This window comes from Tachyglossus aculeatus, chromosome 10, assembly GCF_015852505.1.
Source record: "Tachyglossus aculeatus isolate mTacAcu1 chromosome 10, mTacAcu1.pri, whole genome shotgun sequence".
Lineage (NCBI taxonomy): Eukaryota > Metazoa > Chordata > Mammalia > Monotremata > Tachyglossidae > Tachyglossus > Tachyglossus aculeatus.
The window spans coordinates 55,787,705-55,809,253 of record NC_052075.1 but is presented as its reverse complement, the minus strand read 5'-3'; the positions used below and the strand labels follow the sequence as shown (position 1 = coordinate 55,809,253).

At 49.3% G+C, this 21,549-nt stretch overlaps 1 protein-coding gene across 2 annotated transcripts in view; it reads right to left on the bottom strand.

The window, feature by feature from the left end:
• Positions 1-1,233: 1,233 nt before the first annotated feature.
• Positions 1,234-21,549, bottom strand: part of FAIM2 (Fas apoptotic inhibitory molecule 2) — a 41,933-nt gene continuing 21,617 nt past the window's right edge. For both annotated transcript variants that reach the window (XM_038752463.1, XM_038752464.1), the window contains exon 12: positions 1,234-3,406. In XM_038752463.1, coding sequence (XP_038608391.1) covers positions 3,257-3,406 — 150 coding nt within the window. In that variant the 3' untranslated portion in view covers positions 1,234-3,256. The remainder of the gene's footprint in view (positions 3,407-21,549) is intronic.

Here is a 21,549-nt window from a genome sequence, read left to right as displayed (position 1 = left end):
AGTAAGCGCTTAATAAATGCCATTATTATTATTACTGAGCGCTTACTGTGTGCAAAGCACTGTACTAAGTGCTTGGGAGAGTACAATATACTCACATTCCCTGCCCACAGCAAGCGACATGGAGACAAACGAACCCACACACCTTGGTTCTCTCCCCCAGCCCCTCCAACTGGGGTTCACCCCGAAAAGGAGCCGAAAGCAGGCGGCGAGGTGGGTGACACCCAAATTTTATTCTCGTTTCTCAGCGGACCCCGGGGCCGGGCCAGCGATGGGGCGGCAGACATCATGCATTAAGCGATGGTGGAAGGGGATGGAAAGGGGTCACGACCCCAAATCTGGGGGAGTCACTGTGGGGTGAGGGGAGGGGATGGGTTTGGGGGTGATGCCTGCACCATCCTGATCATCCAATACAAAACATCTCGTACAAAAGAGCTCGGGGGCTGGGCCAGGGGGACCCCAAATCCTCGCCTCCCAGCGCCCTCCAACTAGGCCCGGCACGAACCGCCCGCAGCCACGCGGGGGCAGGAAACTCTTGGACTCAAATCCCTCTGCGAAATAATTCGAGAATTATTTGGTTATCAACAATTCGGTTCCAAATCATTCGGTTTGGGGGTTCGGGCTGGAGGGGAGAAGGAACGGGGTTACGGCAGAGGAGGACGGGGAAGAGGGCTGGAAGTGCTGAGAAGGACAGAGGGGAAAATAAGGAGCTTTTAGACTGTGAGCCCACTGTTGGGTAGGGACTGTCTCTATATGTTGCCAACTTGTACTTCCCAAGCGCTTAGTACAGTGCTCTGCACACAGGAAGCGTTCAATAAATACGACTGATTGATTGATTGATTGAGCTGAGGGACGAGTAGGGACCCAGCCCCCCACCTCCTTAATAATAATTTCCAGACTGTGAGCCCACTGTTGGGTAGGGACCGTCTCTATATGTTGCCAACTTGGACTTCCCAAGCGCTTAGTACAGTGCTCTGCACCCGGTAAGCGCTCAATAAATACGATTGAATGAATGACTAGTGATAATAATTATTTCTTCCCCCGGATTCTCTTATCTCATCCCAAGTCTTGTCTGCTGTGGGACCTTAGACAAGTCGCCTCTCTGTACCTCAGTTACCTCATCTGTAAAATGGGGATTGGTGGGGATCACTATTAGTCCTCAGACAAGTCGCTTCACTTCTCTGTGCCGCAGTTCCCCCGTCTGTAAAATGGGGATTAAGATTGTGAGCCCCATGTGGGACAGGGACTGTGTCCAACGGGATTTGTTTGTACCTACCCCTGTTTGGCATAGAGTAAGCGCTTAACTAATACCGTTTTAAACAATTCTGGATGGTGGAGGGGTTTGGGTGGGAAGGTTACAATCCCCTCCAGTAATCCCACCCGGTCTCGGGCCCTGGTACCCCGAAAACTCTTTATCTCCCCCTCCGTGACCCCCACCCCTCTACCCCTGTCCTGGGCAGCCAAGGTCGGATTTCCATCTTCCCTCTCCTCTGATTCTAAGAAAAAAAAAATCTTCCCTGCCTCCCCCGGCCCCACCTCCACCAAAAATGTTAGGGACGGGTCTTCCGGGCTCCCCACCATCCCTCCCTCCTCTTCTCCTCACCTTGTTTCTTGTAAACCCGCATTCCTGTCCCCTCCCCCTTCCTCCTTCCAAATCTCCTCCAGGTGTTTCCCGAGCTCCTCTTTCACAGCTCCGGCCACTTCCCTCCCCCCTGCCCTTTCCATCCTCTCGCGTACCCCCTAAATGTAAGGAGTGCGCCCACCGGGAACGGGGAAAATTGGGTCCCCGCCTTCCCGACTCTGGCCTTGAGTGCTGAGTGATGTTGGGCCAGTGTACTAGCCTCTCTGGGCCTCCGCTTCACCTGGAGACACTCCCCCCGAGGAAGGAGGAGGTGGGGGCTGTCCAAGCGCCCACCCTGAGGGTGATCATGGTCAGATGTGAAGGCCAATCCCCCACTGAACAGTCTTATCCCCCTCCTCTTTGCCAACTAATGGGTAACTCAAGCCCGCCTCTCCCAGCAAGTCTTCCCAGGTTGGCCTCCATAGGCCCTGGTGGCCCTGATCTCTCCCTTTCCTCCCTGTCCTGTCCTCCGAGCCCTAGTTAGGGTCTCTGTGCAACTGGTGTCCAGGCTCTGGTCAATGTGGGGTGGTCACTCCCTTTGTCCTTCTCGCTTTGGATCTCCTTGTCAGTCCATTCCCATCATCTCAGAGCTGTGGGGACGGGACTTGGGGGTCTGGTGGGGGTACAGAGAGGGGAGCCAAAAGGCCAGGGTGACCGAGAGAGTGGGTGAGGCAGCCCTAAGGGGGAGGGACCCAGGTGTCCGGGACCCAACTTAACCCCAGGGCCCTCCTGTGCCTGGTAACTTTCCACTGGCCTGGGAATGATTGGATCCGGCTCCGCCTCGTGGGGCCCCGGGGTGGGGACCCGAGCGCTGGTTCTGACGCACGGAGGCCTCCGATAAGGCTCTCCCGGGGGTCCCGGCCCCTGGCCCCCAGAGCTTATCGGGGTGGAGTTAGCCATCCGCACTGGGGAGATGGGGAGATAAACGGGCAGAAGGCGCAGAGCAAGGACCTTTGGCCAGGCCTGCTGGAGATGGGGGGGTCTAGGAGAGAGCCAGAGGGTCTCCACCGCCGGCCATGCCACCCTGTGCCCAAAGCGTGGGGGGACCCCTTAGGGGAGAGGTCTCAAAGAGCAGGCTGAGGGGGCATTGAGTGCGGTTAGAGAGAGCAGGGACAGGCAGGTATACTGAGGGCGCAAGGCCTAGGCCGTTTGAGGAAAAGTGGGTGAGGATGGGGACAGTTTCCACCAACTCCCAAACGCTTCAGAAAACAGTCTATATCCATCTGGGGACAAGATCGGAAATGGGGGGCTGGGACGCACCCCTTGACCCCCCACTTCCCGCAAGACCCTCAACCGGAGAGAGAACTCAGGCGCCCGAGAGTGACCGTGGCCACCTGCCCTGCCTGGAAACAAGGCCCTGTCCCCATCGGAGACCCTGAATCCCCTCCCACCCCAATATCCTCAAGGCGGCAGGGGTCCGGTGGTCGCAGAGTAGGGGAGCGACCGGGGGAGGGCTGAGGGGTACTCAATCTCTCCACCCCTCTGCCCCGAGCTGCAGGGGGGTCATCAGCATGGGTACGAGTCGCGAGGGGGTGCCAGGGTCATGGCCGCAGAGTTCGGTATCTGGTGGGAAGACTAGGGGGGCGGGAGGAGAGAACTTGGTGAGGTGGCGGGGGCTGGGGGGAGAAGCGGGACCCCTCACTCGCGGTTGGAGCCGAAGATCTGCAGGAAGAAGGAGAAGATGTAGACGATGTCCAGGTAGATATTGAGCGCTCCAAAGATATATTCTTCGGGGCTGAGGGAATAGCGGCGGTTTCCCATGAGCAACTGTGTGTCGAAGGCCAGGAACTGGAGGGGAGTGAAAGAGAAAGAGAGACTGGCTCAGGGTGGCCTCCCCTGCCTCCTCCAGGAAGTCTTTCCAGACTCCCCCCTTCCCCAAACCCCAGCCCTGTGGACTATAAGTTCCTTGTGGGCAGGAAGCGTTTCTACCAGCTCTGTTAATCAATGGTATTCATTCATTCAATCGTATTTATTGAGCACCTACAGTGTGCAGAGCACTGTACTAAGCGCGTGGGAAGTACAAGTCGGCAACATATGGAGACAGTCCCTACCCAACAACGGGCTCACAGTCTAGGTATTTGAGTGCTTACTCTGTACACTGCATTATACTTACCTCCTTCCCTTCCCCACAGCACCTGTATATATGTATATATGTTTGTACATATTTATTACTCTATTTATTTATTTATTTTATTTGTACATATCTATTCTATTTATTTCATTTTGTTAGTATGTTTGGTTTTGTTCTCTGTCTCCCCCTTTTAGACTGTGAGCCCACTGTTGGGTAGGGACTGTCTCTATATGTTGCCAATTTGTACTTCCCAAGCGCTTAGTACAGTGCTCTGCACATAGTAAGTGCTCAATAAATACGATTGATTGATTGATTGATGATTGATTGATTGATTATACTGAGCCTTGAGAGGACACTATGAGAAATAATAATAATAATCATGATGGCATTTGTTAAGTGCTTACTATGTGCAGAGCACTGTTCAGTGTTGCCTAGTGGATAAAGCATTGGCCTGGGAGCCAGAAGGACCTGGGTTCTAATCCCGGCTCCGCCACATGTCTGCTGTATGACCTTGGGCAAATCACTTCACTTCTCTGAGCCTCAGTTACCTCATCTGTAAAATGGGGGTTAAGAGTGTGAGCCCAATGTGGGACAGGGAATAATAATAATGGCATTTATTAAGCGCTTACTATGTGCAAAGCACTGTTCTAAGCGCTGGGGAGGTTACAAGGTGATCAGGTTGTGCCACGTGGGGCTCACAGTCTTAATCCCCATTTTACAGATGAGGTAACTGAGGCAAAGAGAAGTGAAGTGACTTGCCCAAAGTCACACAGCTGACAAGTGGTGGGGCCAGGATTTGAACCCATGACCTCTGACTCCAAAGCCCGTGCTCTTTCCACTGAGCCACGCTGCTTCTCAGGTTGGGAATGTGTCCAACCTGATTAACTTGTATCTACCCCAGCACTTAGAACACTGCTTGGCACATAGTAAGTGCTAAACAAGTACCATAATAATATTATTATTGTTATTATTATTATTATAACAGAGTTGGTAGACAGGTTCCCTGACCACGACGAGCTTACAGACTGTCGTATTGTACTTTCCCAAGTGCTTAGTATCGTGCTGTGCATACAGAAGTGCTCAATAAATATTGATCATTTTTAAAATGGTATTTGTTGGTTCATTCATTTATTCAATGGTATTTTTTGAGCGCTTACTGTGTGCGGAGCACTGGACTAAGCGCTTGGGAAGTATAAGTTGGCAGCATATAGAGATGGTTCCTACCCAACAGCGGGCTCACAGTCTAGAAGGGGGAGACAGACAACAAAACAAAACATATTAACAAAATAAAAGAAATAGAATAAATATGCACAAATAAAATAAATAGAGTAATAAATCAGTACAAACATATATACATATATACAGGTGCTGTGGGGAGGGGAAGGAGGTAAGGTGGGGGGGATGGGGAGGAGGGGGAGAGGAAGGAGGGGGCTCAGTCTGGGAAGGCCTCCTGGAGGAGGTGAGCTCTCAGTAGGGCTTTGAAGAGAGGAAGATGTGCGGAGGGAGGACATTCCAGGCCAGGGGGATGACGTGGGCTGGGGGTCGACAGCGGGGCAGAAGAGAACAAGGCACAGTTTGTTAAGCGCTTACTATGCGTCAAGCACTGTTCTAAGCATTCAGATAGCTACAGGTTAATCAGGTCGGACACACTTCCCACCCCACGTGGAGCTCATGGTCTAAGTAGGAGGGAGAACACGTTTTCAACTCCCATTTTACAGTTCAGGAAACTGAGACTCAGAGAAATTAAGTGACTTGACCAAGGTCACAGGGCAGGCAACTGGAAGAGCCAGGATTAGAATTTTTAAGAAGAGTTTTTGAGAAGCAGCGTGGCTCAGTGGAAAGAGCTCGGGCTTGGGAGTCACAGGTCACGGGTTCGAATCCCGCCTCCCCCACATGTCTGCTGTGTGACCTTGGGCAAGTCACTTCACTTCTCTGTGCCTCAGTTCCCTCATCTGTAAAATGGGGATTGAGACTGTGAGCCCCACATGGGACAGCCTCATCTCCTTGTATTCCCCCCAGCGCTTAGAACAGTGCTTTGCACATAGTAAGCGCTTAACAAATACCATTATTATTATTATTATAATCTAGGTCCTCTGAATCCCAGGGCGGTGCTTTTCCACTAGGTTACGCTGCTTCCCAGCTCAATCCATTGATTAATTGATCTCTAAGTGGGGCCTTCAAAGCCCTCCCCCTCCATCCCAGCTGCCTCCCCTCATCCCCCCAAACTTTAGAAGTCCACCAGGAACAGCCTGCCAAAAATAATAATACCGAGTGGAACTTGTTAGGCACACATTATGTAGTAAACACTGTAATAATAATAATAATAATAATAATAACTGTGGTATTTGTTAAGCGCTTACTACGTACCGGTCACGGTACTAAGCACTGGGGTGGATATAAGCGTGGCTCAGTGGAAAGAGCCCGGGCTTCGGAGTCAGAGGTCATGGGTTCAAATCCCGGCTCTGCCAATTGTCAGCTGTGTGACTTTGGGCAAGTCATTTAACTTCTCTGTGCCTCAGTTACCTCATCTGTAAAATGGGGATTAAGACTGTGAGCCCCCCGTGGGACAACCTGATCACCCTGTATCCTCCCCAGCGCTTAGAACAGTGCTTTGCACGTAGTAAGCACTTAATCAATGCCATTATTATTATTATTATTATATATGCAAATTGGGTTGAATGCAGTCCCTGTCCCATGTGGAGCTCACAGTCTCAATCTCCATTTTACAGATGAGGTACCTGAAGCACAGAGAGGTGAAGTGACTTGCCCAAGGCCACTAAGTGCTGGGGTAGAGACTAGATAATCAGACCGGACACGGTCCCTGTCCCATTTGAGACTCACAGTTTAAGAAGGAGGGAGAGACCCCCACCAGTGGCCCTCCCCCTGGACAATCAATCAATCAATCAATCGTATTTATTGAGCGCTTACTGTGTGCAGAGCACTGTACTAAGCGCTTGTACAACAGATAGCTTGGACAACAGTTCATCCCCCAGCCATGGTCCCCCCGAAACTCGGGCCAGATTGGGAACATTGAGGGTCCCCAAACCGGGGGTCTCTCTGCCCTTCAGGCTCTAGGGCAGTCACCCAGCCACGTCCCCAGACTCCTAGCCCCACCCACAAATGATAAGTGCTTAGTACAGTGCTCTGCACACAGTAAGTGCTCAATAAATACGATTGATTGAATGAATGAATGAATGGGCTCCAGTGGACTCCCAGAAACTGGGGGGGACTTTGGGATCAGGGTTGTACGCTCATTGTGGGCAGAGAATGTGTCTGTTTATTGTTGTATTGTGCTCTCCCAAGCGCTTAGTACAGTGGAGCTCAATAAATATGATTGAAAGAATCTGGGGTCCCAAGTGCCTCAGTTGCCCTGTTATTTGAAGGTTGCCTCTCCATTCTTCCCAAATCCCCCAGCCCAGCTCAGCCGAGACCCTCAAGCTAGTCAGTCCTGCCTCATTCTAGTCCTCTGTACAGACTATTAGAACAGTGCTTGGCACGTAGTAAGCACTTAACAAATGCCATCATTACTGGAGAAGCAGCATGGTGAAGTGGTTAGAGCACAGGCCTGAGAGTCAGAAGATCATGGGTTCTAATCCTGGCTCCACCATTTGTCTGCTATAAATAATAATAATGACATTTATTAAGCACTTACTATGTGCAAAGCACTGTTCTAAGCACTGGGGTAGATACAGAGTAATCAAGTCGTCCCACGTGGGGCTCGCGGACTTAATCCCCATTTTACAGATGAGGTAACTGAGGCACAGAGAAGTTAAGTTGAGAAGCAGCGTGGCGCAGTGGAAAGAGCGTGGGCTTTGGAGTCGGAGGTCATGGGTTCAAATCCCAGCTCCGCCACCTGTCAGCTGTGTGACTTTGTGCAAATAACTTCTCTGTGCCTCAGTTATCTCATCTGTAAAATGGGGATTAAGACTGTGAACCCAACGAGGGACAACCTGATCACCTTGTAACCTCCCCGGCGCTTAGAACAGTGCTTTGTACATAGTAAGCACTTAATAAATGCCATGATTATTATTATTAGTAAGTGACTATGACCTTGGGCATATGGGACAGGGACTGTGTGCAACCTGAATACCTTGAGTCAATCCCAGTGCTTCACAAATACTATTATTACTACGACTATCACCATGACCACCACCACTGCAACCACTAACACCTCACCAGTTGCCCAGTCACCCCAACCCAGGCTCTTCCCAGCCCATCGCCTCCCGCCAAGATGCCCCATCAGTTGGGCAATCGTACTTATTGATCCCTCACTGTGTGCAGAACACTGTACTAAGCACTTAGGAGAGTGCAATATAACAATATAACAGGCATATTCCCTGCCCCTGAGGGCACTAGGTCCCCATGGCATACAAGGTCCCGGCGTGGGTCCCTTCCCTCTGGGAGGCTCAGCGTCGCCCAGACCCCTCCCCAAGCCACCCCGCCCTCAGTGCCAAGCCTAGGAGATGAGTGATTTACTCTCTTCCAGTTGGGGAATGCCAGGCGGGAGTCCTGGCACCCAGATGGCGAGGCGGCAGGACCAGGATGAGGTGGCCCAGCCTTGGGGGCAGGGAAGAGCAGGCTAGGTTGGGAGCATTGAGGAGGGACAGCAGGTCAGGAGGAGAGGGGTGAGCCAGGCTGGGAGGGTGGGGGGCCAGGCTAGGGTTGGGGAGGGATAACAGGTCAGGTCATGGGGGGAGGAGAAGGTTGGAGGGACAATAGGCCAAGCTAGGGGAGGGGGGTGGGCGGGCTAGGCTCAGGGGGGTTGAAAGGGGTAGCAGGCTAGATTGGGGCAGGAGGATGAGAAGGGAGAGCAATCTGGACTTGGGTCAGGGGGAGAGAGTGCAGTCCAGTCTGGGGCTGGGGGGGGAGGCTAAGTAGGCCTGGTTGGGCGGGGGGGGGGTGAAGCAGCGTGGCTCAGTGGAAAGAGCACGGGTCAAATCCCGGCTCTGCCACTTGTCAGCTGGGTGACTTTGGGCAAGTCACTTCACTTCCCTGGGCCTCAGTTCCCTCATCTGGAAAATGAGGGGATGAAGACTGTGAGCCCCCCGTGGGACAACCTGATCACCTTGTAACCTCCCCAGCACTTAGAACAGTGCACATAGTAAGTGCTTAATAAATGCCATCATCATTATTATTATTATTATTAGAACAATGCTTTGCACATAGTAAGTGCTTAACAAATGCCATCAGTATTATTATTATTATGAAGAGAGAGAGCAGCCCAGGGTTGGGGTTGGGGGAGAGCAGGCTGGGCTTGGAGTGGGGGAGAGAAAAAGCAAGCAGTCCAGGCTATGGGGGGGATCAGGCCATGCTGGGGGGCCGTTGGGGAGGGAGAGCAGGCTGGGTTTATTATGGTGGGGAGTCCAGACTGGGAGAGGTCAGGTTTCGGGGGTGGGAAGGGAGAGCAGGCCAGGCTGGGGGGGTTGATGAAGGGAGGACAGATCAGGACGAGGGTGGGCATTGTGAGGGGGAGAACAGGCCACGCTGAGGAGTGGGGGGTGGTAAGGGACAGCAATCAGTCAATCAATCAATCAATCATATTTATTGAGTGCTTACTGTGTGCAGAGCACTGTACTGCTTGGGCTTTTGGGGGGGTGAAGGTGTGTGGAGGGGTGAGAACTAGAGAGGTGGGGGTGAGGAGCAAGAGAGTGAAGAGACTTGGAGTTTGATTTGGGGCAGGGTCTGGGAAATCAATGAATCTTCGTAGGAGGGTGAGAGGGTGAGAGAGGGAGAGGCGGGGTGGGAGGGGTTGCATGGGTGACAGCATGTGTGAGTGAATGTGGGTGCAAAAAGGGTTCTTCATTCATTTATTCAATCATATTTATTGAGTGCTTACAGTGTGCAGAGCACTGTACTAAGCGCTTGGGAAGTCCAAGTTGGCAACATATAGAGACAGTCGCTACCCAACAACAGGCTCACAGTCTAGAAGGGGGAGACAGACAACAAAACAAAACAAGTGGACAGGTGTCGTCATCACAAAAAATAGAAATGAAGCTGGATGCCCATCATTAACAAAATAAATAGAACAGTAAATATGTACAAGTAAAATAGAGTAATAAATCTGTACAAACACATATACAGGTGCTGTTCATTCAATCAACTGAAAGTATTGAGGGCCTATAGTGCATGGAGCACTAGCCCTTAGAACAGTGCTTTGCACAGAAAGCGCTTAATAAATGCCACTATTATTATTATTACTAAAAGCTTGGGAGAGTACAAAATAACAATAAAGGGACACATTCCCTTGGGTGCCCAGGAGAACACAGGTGTAAGGGTTTTGGCCTGCAGTCGATTTTGTGTGCAGTGTATCGGCAAGGTGCGGGCATTGTGTGACTGAGTGGAAGCAGGGAAGGTGATCAGGAGTGTGCACGGGACCATGTGTATGTGTGTATGTATTTGTGTTTCAGTTCAGAATTGTGTGTGGCTTTGGTGGGAGGGTTATACTGTGTATGTTGGGGGGATATTGTCTGTGTGTGAATGAATATGTTAAGTGAAGGTTTTGAGTGTGTGCATGATTTGTACTTCCCAAGCACTTAGTTCAGTGCTCTGCACACAGTAAACGCTCAATAAATACGATTGAATGTACGAATGAATGGGAGGACAGAAGTGTTGTCTGTATCTGAATGATTGTGAAAGTTCTGTGTGTGTGTATGTGTGTGTGGGGGGGGAGGGAAATGGTTGTGTGTGAATAATAATAATCATAATAATGATGGCATTTGTTAAGCACTTACTATGTGCAAAGCACTGTTCTAAGTGCTGGGGGGGATACAAGGTGATCAGGTTGTCCCCCGTGGGGCTCACAGTCTAAATCCCCATTTTCCAGATGAGGTAACTGAGGCACAGAGAACCTAAGTGACTTGCCCAAGGTCACACAGCAGATATGTGGCGGAGCAGGGATTCAAACCCATGACCTCTGACTCCAAGGCCCGGGCTCTTTCCACTTTGCTAGGCTGCTTCACTAATGTGTTAGTGTGAAGAATGTGTGTGTGTGTGTGTGTGTGTGTGTGTGTGTGTGTGTGTGTGAGAGAGAGAGAGAGAGAGAGAGAGAGAGAGAAGGGGGAAGGTTTGCCCACATGTGAATGTGTGTGTGTATGTGAATATGAGTGTTGTCTGTATGTGGTTACGTATGTGGGTGTCTGACGTGGGGATTTGGTGTGTGGGTGTGTGTGTGTGACCTGGAAAGGTCACCCGATCCAGCCCCCTGCCTCGGGGCAGACAAATGACTTAACCAACCCGGAAAAGAGATTGTCAAGAGTTCGTTGAAGGTCTTTGGGCACGCTGCTTGGTTGCCCTCCATCCTGCTGCCCTGTTTCTTTCAGACCCCGGGCCCAGGGGGTCTCCCTGAGGCTGGGATGCTCCACCCCAGACACCCCCAAGCTCCCCACAAACCCAAGGAGCCTTGGCGGGCGGGATGGGCGGCTCCCCCGCTCCTGACCTGGGGTGTTCCCTCCCCCCTAGTGTCGCTCAGTTCACCCCAGAGGGGAGGGCGGGGGCGGATTAAGGCCTGTTTGTTCACACTGTGGAAGTGTGAGGGGCGAGGTGGGGAACACGATGCCCTTTCCCCTCCCGCCAGCGCCAATTATCCGGCACATGCACCTCAGGCCAACTCCCACCCCCTCCCCTCCCACCCCTCTTTGGGAATGGCAGGACTGCTGACCCACCCCATCTCCAGTTCATTCATTCATTCATTCTTTCAATAATAATGATGACATTTGTTAAGCGCTTACCACTTGCGAAGCACTGTACTAAGCGCTGGGGGGATACAAGGTGATCAGGTTGTCCCACGTGGGGCTCACAGTCTTCATCCCCATTTTCCAGATGAGGTAACTGAGGCTCAGAGAAGTTAAGTTTTTAGACTGTGAGCCCACTGTTGGGTAGGGACTGTATCTATATGTTGCCAACTTGTACTTCCCAAGCGCTTAGTCCAGTGCTCTGCACACAGTAAGTGCTCAGTAAATATGATTGATTGATTGATTGATTAAGTGACTTGCCCTAGGTCACGCAGCAGACATGTGGCGGAGCGGGGATTAGAACCCATTCATTCATTCATTCATTCAATCGTATTTATTGAGCACTTACTGGGTGCAGAGCACTGTACTAAGCGCTTGGGAAGTACAAGTCGGTAACATATAGAGACGGTCCCTACCCAACAACGGGCTCACAGTCTAGAAGGGGGAGACAGACAACAAAACAAAACACATAGGTGTCAAAATCGTCAGGGTTTTGTTGTCTGTTTCTCCCCATTCTAGACTGTGATCCCGTTGTTGAGTAGGGACCATCTCTACCTGTTGCCAATTTGTACTTCCCAAGCGCTTACTACACAGTCAATCAATACGATTGAATGAATGAATCTCTAAACTGGATGAGGCCAGGGGCGAGACCCATGACCTTTGACTGATTCAATCGTATTTATTGGGCACTTACTGGGTACAGAGCACTGGGCTAAGCGCTTGGAAGGTACAATTCAGCAACAGAGAAGCACCGTGGCATAGTGACAAGAGCCCGGACATAGAGTCAGAGGTCGTGGGTACTCATCCCGGCTCTGCCACTTGATGATGATGATGATAATAATAATAATGATGGCATTTATTAAGCGCTTACTATGTGCAAAGCACTGTTCTAAGCGCTGGGGAGGTTACAAAGTGATCAGGTTGTCCCACGGGGGGCTCACAGTCTTAATCCCCATTTTACAGATGAGGGAACTGAGGCTCAGTGAAGTTAAATGACTTGCCCAAAGTCACACAGCTGACAATTGGCGGAGCTGGAATTTGAACCCATGATCTCTGACTCCAAAGCCCGTGCTCTTTCCACTGAGCCACACTGATTCTCATGATGATGATGATGATGATGATGGTGGTACTTGTTAACCGCTTACTATGTGCCAAGCACTGTTCTAAGAGCTGGGGGAGGATACAAGGTCATCAAGGTTGTCCCACGTGGGGCTCACAGTCTTAATCCCCATTTTACAGATGAGGGAACTGAGGCCCAGAGAAGTGAAGTGGCTTGCCCAAAGTCACACAGCTGACAAGTGGCGGAGCTCGTATTAGAACCCATGACCTCTGACTCCTAAATCCGGGCTCTTTCCACTGACCCACGCTGCTTGTCTGCTGTGTGACTTTGGGCAAGTCATTTGACTTCTCTGGGCTTCAATTACCTCATCTGTAAAATAGGGATTAAGACTGTGAGCCCCACGTGGGACAACCTGATTACCTTGTATCTCTCCCAGCGCTTAGAACAGTGCTTGGTACATAGTAAGCGCTTAACAAATACCATCATCATCATTATTATTATTAATATTCTTTCATTCATTCAACCGTATTTATTGAGCACTTACTGTGTGCAGAGCACTGTACTACGTGCTTGGAAAGTACAAATTGGCAACATATAGAGACGGTCCCTACACAACACAGTCTAGAAGGGGGAGACAGACAAAAAAACAAAATAAAACAAAACGAGTAGTCCCCGGGGTGCAGCAAGAGTGACTGAAGTTAGACTTCGAGAAGGACGTCTCCCAAGGAATACCTCCCTCCCACCCCCCAGACCTCGTCCGGCGGTCTGGGGAAGAGGGAAAAAAATGGGGATAACCCTAAAAGAATCTGTAAAATGGGGATTAAATCCTCCTCCCTCCTACTTAGACTGCAAACCCCGTTTGGAACTTTGACCGGCCTGATTATTTTGTATCTAACCCACCGTTTAGCAAGTACCATTAAAAAAATAATATGGCTGTGACTCGAGAAGAAATAGCCCCCTTTTCCGCTGCTCCCCGCATCTCCCCCACTCGCTCCCTCTGCTCTACCCCCTCCCCACCCCACAGCAGTTGTGTTTATATATGTACATATTTATAATTCTATTTATTTTATTAATTATGTGTACAGAGAAGCAGCCTGGCTCAGTGGAAAGAGCATGGGCTTGAGAGTCAGAGGTCAGGGTCCTAATCCCAACTCCGCCACTTATCAGCTGTGTGACTTTGGGGAAGTCATTTCACTTCTCTGTGCCTCAGTTCCCTCATCTGTAAAATGGGGATTAAGACTGTGAGCCCCATGTGGGACAACCTGATCACCTTGTATCCTCCCCAGCGCTTAGAACAGTGCTTCGCACATAGTAAGCGCTTAACAAATGCCATTATTATTATTATTATTATTCTATTTGTTTCTATTGATGCCTGTTTACTTGTTTTGATTTCTGTCTCCCCCTTCTAGACTGTGAGCCTGTTGTGGGCAGGGATTGTCTCTATTTGTTGCTAAATTGTACTTTCCAAGCGCTTAGTACAGTGCTGTGCACACAGTAAACGCTCAATAAATACGATTGAATGAATGAAGGCAAGAGAGTGCATCTGAGGTGCCTGAGGGAAGAGGGGGTGGCTGAGCTGGCCTGGGCGGGTCCTGTCAGCTCAGGGGAATTCATAATTATCCATAATTTATTTATACTTATGATTGCCTCCCCATCTAGACTGCAAATTCAGCGGAAAGAGCCTGGGCTTGGGAGTCAGAGGTCGTGGGTTCTAATCCCGGCTCCGCCACTTGTCAGCTGTGTGACTTTGGGCAAGCCACTTCTCCGGCCTCAGTTCCCTCATCTGTAAAATGGGGATCAATCAATCGTATTTATTGGGGATGAAGACTGTGAGCCCCATGTGGGACAACCTGATTACCTTGTATCTACCCTAGTGCTTAGAACAGTGCTTGGCACATAGTAAGCGCTTAACAAATGCCCTCATTATTATTATTATTATTATTATTATTATTTATTATTATTATTATTAGTCTATAACTCTGTTTTAATGTACTCTCCCAAGCTTGTACTACAGCACAGCAGCAGTACTTAGTGGATACAGCAAGGGTTTGGGAGGTGGAAGGACTTGGGTTCTAATCCCTGCTTCACCACATGTCTGCTGTGTGACCTTGGGTAAGTCACTTAGCTTCTCTGAGCCTCAGTTACCTCATCTGTAAAATGGGGATTAAGACCGTGAGACCCATGTGGACAGGGCCTGTGTCCAACCTGATTAACCTGTATCTACCCCAGAGCTTAAAACAGTGCTCGGCACATAGTAAGCACTTAACAAATACCATAATTATTATTAAACTCGTTCTGGGCAGGGCATGTGTCTATCAACTGTTATATTGTACTCTCCCAAATGCTTACTACAGGGTTCCCTTCCCCACAGCACCTGTATATATGTATATATGTCATATTTATTACTCTATTTATTTATTTATTTTACTTGTAAATATCTGTTCTATTTATTTTATTTTGTTAGTATGTTTTGGTTTTGTTCTCTGTCTCCCCCTTTTTAGACTGTGAGCCCACTGTAGGGTAGGGACTGTCTCTATATGTTGCCAACTTGGACTTCCCAAGCGCTTAGTACAGTGCTCTGCACACAGTAAGCGCTCAATAAATATGATTGATTGATTGATTGATTGTTCTGCACACAGAAAATGCTCAATAAAATGGATTGATTGATTGCTTGAGAAGCAGCATGGCCTAGTGGATAGAGCCCAGACCTAGGAGTCAGAAGGTCATGGGTTCTAATCCCGGCTCCAACACCTGTCTGCTGGGTGACCTTGGGCGAGTCACTTCACTTCTCTGGGCCTCAGTTCCCTCATCTGCAAAATGGGGATTAAGACTGCGAGCCCCATGTGAGACTGGGACTGTGTCCAACCTCATTTTCTTATATCCACTCCAGTGCTTACTTAGTACAGTGCCTGGCACATAAATAAGTGCTTAACAAATACCACAATTATTATTATTATTATTACTGATTGATTGACAGGGCCCCCTCGGGCCTGGAGTCCCAGGTTCCCATCCCGGCCCCTCCACGTGACCTCGGGCAGCTGTTCTGCCAAGTCCTGCCCCTCCGGATGGCAGGGCCCAGAGCCCCTGGGTTCCTGTGACAGCAGGGCCTGGTTTGGATGATCCCTGGGGATTATCCGATTACCCGGATTCAGGTTCTGACACCACTTTCCTCCTCCGCGGTGTGGCTGGAGGGAGGCAGCTGGGAGGGGGTGCGGTTTGGGCGCTCTGCCTGGCATTTGCCTGGCACATCTTTCCCCAAATACATCCAAAACCCACTGAACCCAGACCCTGCCAAAGCCCCACCCCCTATGCCCACTCTCAGCCTCCCTCTACTCCAGGAACCGGGCAGGGACAGATTCCTCAGGAAACCTGACCCAAAGTGGGAGAGAAAGCAGGGTGGATTCTGTTTTATTTCAGCCCCCTTGCTCACTTTTCCCACATCACCCGCAACCTGACTTCTTTTAAACCTGGTTTCCACTGGTTCTTATGCCTGTTTGTCTTCTTGTTTATTTCACAAAGTTGCTGCCCATTGCCTTATAAAGACTGGTATAATAATAATAATAACTGTGGTGTTCATTAAGCACTAACTATACGCCGGCCACTGTCCTAAGCGCTGGGGTGGAAATGAGCAAATCAGGTTGGGCACAGTCCCTGTCAATCAATCAATCAATCAATCGTATTTATTGAGCACTTACTGTGTGCAGAGCACTGTACCAAGCGCTTGGGAAGTACAAGTCGGCAACAGATAGAGACAGTCCCTACTCGACAGTGGGCTCACAGTCTAAAAGGGGGAGACAGAGAACAAAACCAAACATACTAACAAAATAAAATAAATAGAATAGATATGTACAAATAAAATAAATAAATAGAGTAATAAATATGTACAAACATATATACATGTGCTGTGGGGAAGGGAAGGAGGTAAGATGGGGGGATGGAGAGGGGGACGAGGGGGAGAGGAAGGAAGGGGCACTGTGTCCCACTTGGGGCTCACAGTCTCAATCCCCATTTTACCGATGAGGTGACTGAGACACAGAGAAGTGAAGTGACTAGCCCAAGGTCACACTGCAGACAAGTGGCAGAGTTAGGATTAGAACCCATGACCTTCTGACTCCTGGGTCAATTCTCTATCCACTATGCCATGCTGGTCTGTTGTGAAGCAGGGTCCCTAATGGAGAGAGCACGATACTGGGAGGGAGGAGACCTGGGTTCTAATCCTGCCCCCGCCATTTGTCTTTTGGGTGGGTTTGGGCTTGGCTTAATGTCTCTGGGCCTCGATTTCTTCATCCGAAAAATGGGGAATCCTTTCCCGTTAGACTGCGAGGACTGTATCTGATTGGATTGTATCAGTGGTTGGCACAGAGTAAGTGTTAATTAGGCACTACATTTACTGCTGCTATCATTGCCCGGGCAGGATTGGGACAGTGGAAACCTCCGGAAAAGGCAGAAAGGAATCAATGAGAATTATCGTGGCTTAGTGAATAGAGCACGGGCCTGGGATTCAGAAGGACCTGGGTTCTAATCCCAGCTCCACCATATGTCTGCTCCGTGACCTTGGGCAAGTCACTTCTTTGTGCCTCAGTTACCTCATCTGTAAAATAGGGATACGAGTGTGAGCTCCATGTGGGGCAGGGATAATAATAATAATAATAATAATAATGGCATGTGTTAAGTGCTTACTATGTGCAAAGCACTGTTCTAAGCGCTGGGGGGATACAAGGTGATCAGGTTGTCCCACGTGAGGCTCACAGTCATCATCCCCATTTTCCAGATGAGGTAACTGAGGCCCAGAGAAGTGAAGCGACTTGCCCAAAGTCACCCAGCTGACAAGTGGCAGAGCCGGGATTTGAACCCCTGACCTCTGACTCCAAAGCCCGGGCTCTTTCCACTGAGCCACGATTGGATCCAACCTGATTAATTTGTATCTACCCCATTGCTTAGAACAATGCTTGGCATAAAGTAAGCACTTAACAAGTACCATAATAATTATTATTAATATTATTATTATTATCATCAATAGTGTCAATCCCTAAGCCCTCATTTCCCTTATTCACCTATGCCCTTGGATCTTTTCCCCTTAAGCACTTGATATTGGCAGGAAATGTGTCTGCTTATTCTCCTGTACTGTACTCTCCCAAGTGCTTAGAACAGTGCTCTGCACATAATAAGCTCTCAATAAATAGCATTGATTGATTGACTGCTATTTGTCCCACCCTGAGCCCTTTAGCACTTTCAACACTGCAAATTATTTTAATGTCTGTCTCCTCCTCAAGACTGTAAACTCTGTTGGCAGGGATCACGTTTACCAACTTCATTGTATTGTACTAGCTCAACCGCCTAATAATAATGATGGCATTTATTAAGCGCTTACTAGGTGCAAAGCACTGTTCTAAGCGCTGGGGAGGTCACAAGGTGATCAGGTTGTCCCACAGGGGGCTCACAGTCTTCATCCCCATTTTACAGATGAAGGAACTGAGGCCCAGAGAAGTCAAGTGACTTGCCCAAAGTCACACAGCTGATAACTGGCGGAGCCGGGATTTGAACCCATGACCTCTGACTCCAAAGGCCGGGCTCTTTCCGCTGAGCTACTCTGCTTCTCCGCGTACTGGCCCAATAAAAGGCCAGTATGCAGTGATTGCTCAATAAATAACCATTGATTATTATCAAGGCCAACCCAGTGTTTACTACAGTGCCTGGTACCTAGTAAGCGCTTAAAAATACCATTATTATTAGTAGTAGTAGTAGTTTTAAAGGGACAAATAGGAGAGGGAGAGTCGATGAGGGGAGATGGGGTGGGAAAGATGTCGAGGGGAAAGGCAGATGGGAGACGGGATGGGAGAGACATTGAAAAGAGGGAGAGATAGGAGTCATAAGGTCATCATCATCATCAATCATATTTATTGAGCGCTTACTATGTGCAGAGCACTGTACTAAGCGCTTGGGAAGTACAAATTGGCAACATATAGAGACAGTCCCTACCCAACAGTGGGCTCACAGTCTAAAATGGTCATGGTTTCTAATCCCGACTCCGCCACCTGTCTGCTGTGTAACCTTGGGCAAATCACTTCACTTCTCTGTGCCTCAGTTCCCTCATCTCTAAAACGGGGATTAAGATTGAGAGCCCCGTGTGGGACAGGGACTGTGTCCAACCCAATTATCTCGTATCTATCCCGGCGCTTAGAACAGTGCTTGACACGTAGTAAGCGCTTAACAAATGCCATAATTATTATTACGGGCGACGGGCGGGAGAGACGTCGAATGGAGGGAGAGATGGGAAACGGAGAGGAGGAGACGTCAAGGGGAGGGAGATCTTGGAGAAGGAGGGGAAGAGCTGGGACCCTCTGGTTAAGAGACTCTCTGGTTAGAGAAGAAGTGTGGCTTAGTGGAAAGAATACGGGTTTGGGAGGCAGAGGTCGTAGGTTCTAATCCCGCCTCCGCCACTTGTCTGTTGTGCGTCTTTGGGCAAGTCACTTAACTTCTCTGGGCCTCAGTTACCTCATCTTTAAAATGGGGATTAAGACTGTGAGCCCCACGTGGGACAACCAGATCACCTTGTATCTACCCCAGCGCTTCGAACAGTGCTTGGCACATAGTAAGCGCTTAACAAATACCATTATTATTATTATTATTATTATTCCTGTGCCTCAGTTAGCTCATCTGTAAAATGGGAATTAAGACTGTGAGCCCCACGTGGAACAACCAGATCACCTTGTATCTACCCCAGCGCTTAGAACAGTGCTTGGCACATAGTAAGCGCTTAACAAATACCATTATTATTATTATTATTATTCTCTGTGCCTCAGTTAGCTCATCTGTAGAATGGGGATTAAGAATGTGAACCCCACGTGGGACAATCAGATCACCTTGTATCTACCCCAGCGCTTAGGACAGTGCTTGGCACATAGTAAGCCGTTAACAAATACCATTATTATTATTATTATTATTCTCTGTGCCTCAGTTAGCTCATCTGTAAAATGGAAATTAAGAATGTGAGCCCCACGTGGGACAACCAGATCACCTTGTATCTACTCTAGTGCTTAGAACAGTGTTTGGCACATAGTAAGCGCTTAACAAATACCATTATTATTATTATTATTATTCTCTGTGCCTCAGTTAGCTCATCTGTGAAACGGAAATTAAGAATGTGAGCCCCACGTGGGACAACCAGATCACCTTGCATCTACCCCAGCGCTTAGAACAATGTTTGGCACATAGTAAGCAGTTAACAAATACCATCATTATTATTTTTATTATTATTCTCTGTACCTCAGTTAGCTCATCTGTAGAATGGGGATTAAGAATGTGAGCCCCACGTGGGACAACCAGATCACCTTGTATCTACCCCAGCGCTTAGAACAGCGTTTGGCACATAGTAAGCAGTTAACAAATACCATCATTATTATAATTATTATTATTATTCTCTGTGCCTCAGTTAGCTCATCTGTAAAACGGGAATTAAGACTGTGAGCCCCATGTGGGACAACCCGATCACCTTGTATCTCCCCCAGCGCTTAGAACAGTGCTTGGCACATAGTAAGCACTTAACAAATACCATTATTATTATTCTCTGTGCCTCAGTTAGCTCATCTGTAAAATGGGAATTAAGACTGTGAGCCCCACGTGGGACAACCAGCGCTTAGAACAGTGCTTCGCACATAGTAAGCGCTTAACAAACACTATTATTCTTATGGAAAATCCCCACAGGCCCAAGGGGGGGTGGAGCTTCTTCCCCTCCCCTTCCCTCCCCGTGTCCTCTCAATTCATCATACCTCTTTTTCCTGGAACCCGGGTGGGGGGAAGCGGGAGCAGAAGAGGGTCAGGTGGAAATTCCTTTCCTTTCCTTCTTTCCAAGAACTGGGTCTGGATACGCCTCCCCTGCCGTCAGGTCCCCACCCAGCCCCGGATCCCCGTGGATCGCGAGGACCCCCGCGGGAAGGCGACAATTGACGGGTTATTAATCCCGTGTCATCCCCACCCCTCTCGGTGACTCAGAGACATATTTCATTTAGGGCCGAGCGGTTAGATCAGTTGGGAACAGCTGCTCCCGATCCCGGGAAGATCCAGGAGATGGACCTCCTGGACTAGGCCGGAGATGGCAACCTAGGCCACCCAGGGCCAAAGGGAGGGTCTTTCCTGCAAGCCAAAGAAGTTGGGGGCATGGGGGGGCTGAGAGAAAACCAGAGACAGGGTGACACTTGTCTGGGGACACCCAGCGTGGCTGGGGAGGAGGTCCCTGCCCCCGGCCTTCCATGGAAAGAGCAGATTCATTCATTCATTCCTTCATTCAATCGTATTTATTATTTATTGGGAAGTCCAAGTTGGCAACATCTAGAGACAATCCCTACCCAACAGTGGGCTCACAGTCTAGAAGTATTTATTGAGCGCTTACTGTGTGCAGAGCAGTGTACTAAGCGCTTGGGAAGTCCAAGTTGGCAACATATAGAGACGGTCCCTACCCAACAGTGGGCTCACAGTCGGGAAGGGGGAGACAGACAACAAAACAAAACATATTAACAGAATAAAATAAATAGAATAAATATGTACAAATAAAATTCATTCATTCATTCAGTCATGCAGAGCACCGTACTAAGCGCTTGGGAAGTCCGAGTTGGCAACATCTAGAGCCGGTCCCTACCCAACAGCGGGCTCACAGTCTAGAGCAGTGTGTCGCAGATTCATTCATTCATTCAATCGTATTTATTGAGCGCTTACTGTGTGCAGAACACTGGACTAAGCGCTTGGGAAGTACAAGTTGGCAACATCTACTGGGCACTTACTGTGTGCAGAGCACTGTACTAAGCACTTGGGAAGTTCAAGTTGGCAACATATAGAGACGGTCCCTACCCAACAATGGGCTCACAGTCTAGAGGATGCCTTGGGGATCAGGAGAGTGGGATTCTACCCCTGCTTTGCCCCTGGTTTGCTGTGTGACCATGAAAAAGTAACCCGGGTTTGGGAGTCAGAGGTCATGGGTTCAAATTCCGGCTCCAATTGTCAGTTGTGTGACCTTGGGCAAATCACTTCACTTCTCTGGGCCTCAGTTCCCTCATCAGAGCCCCATGTGAGACAA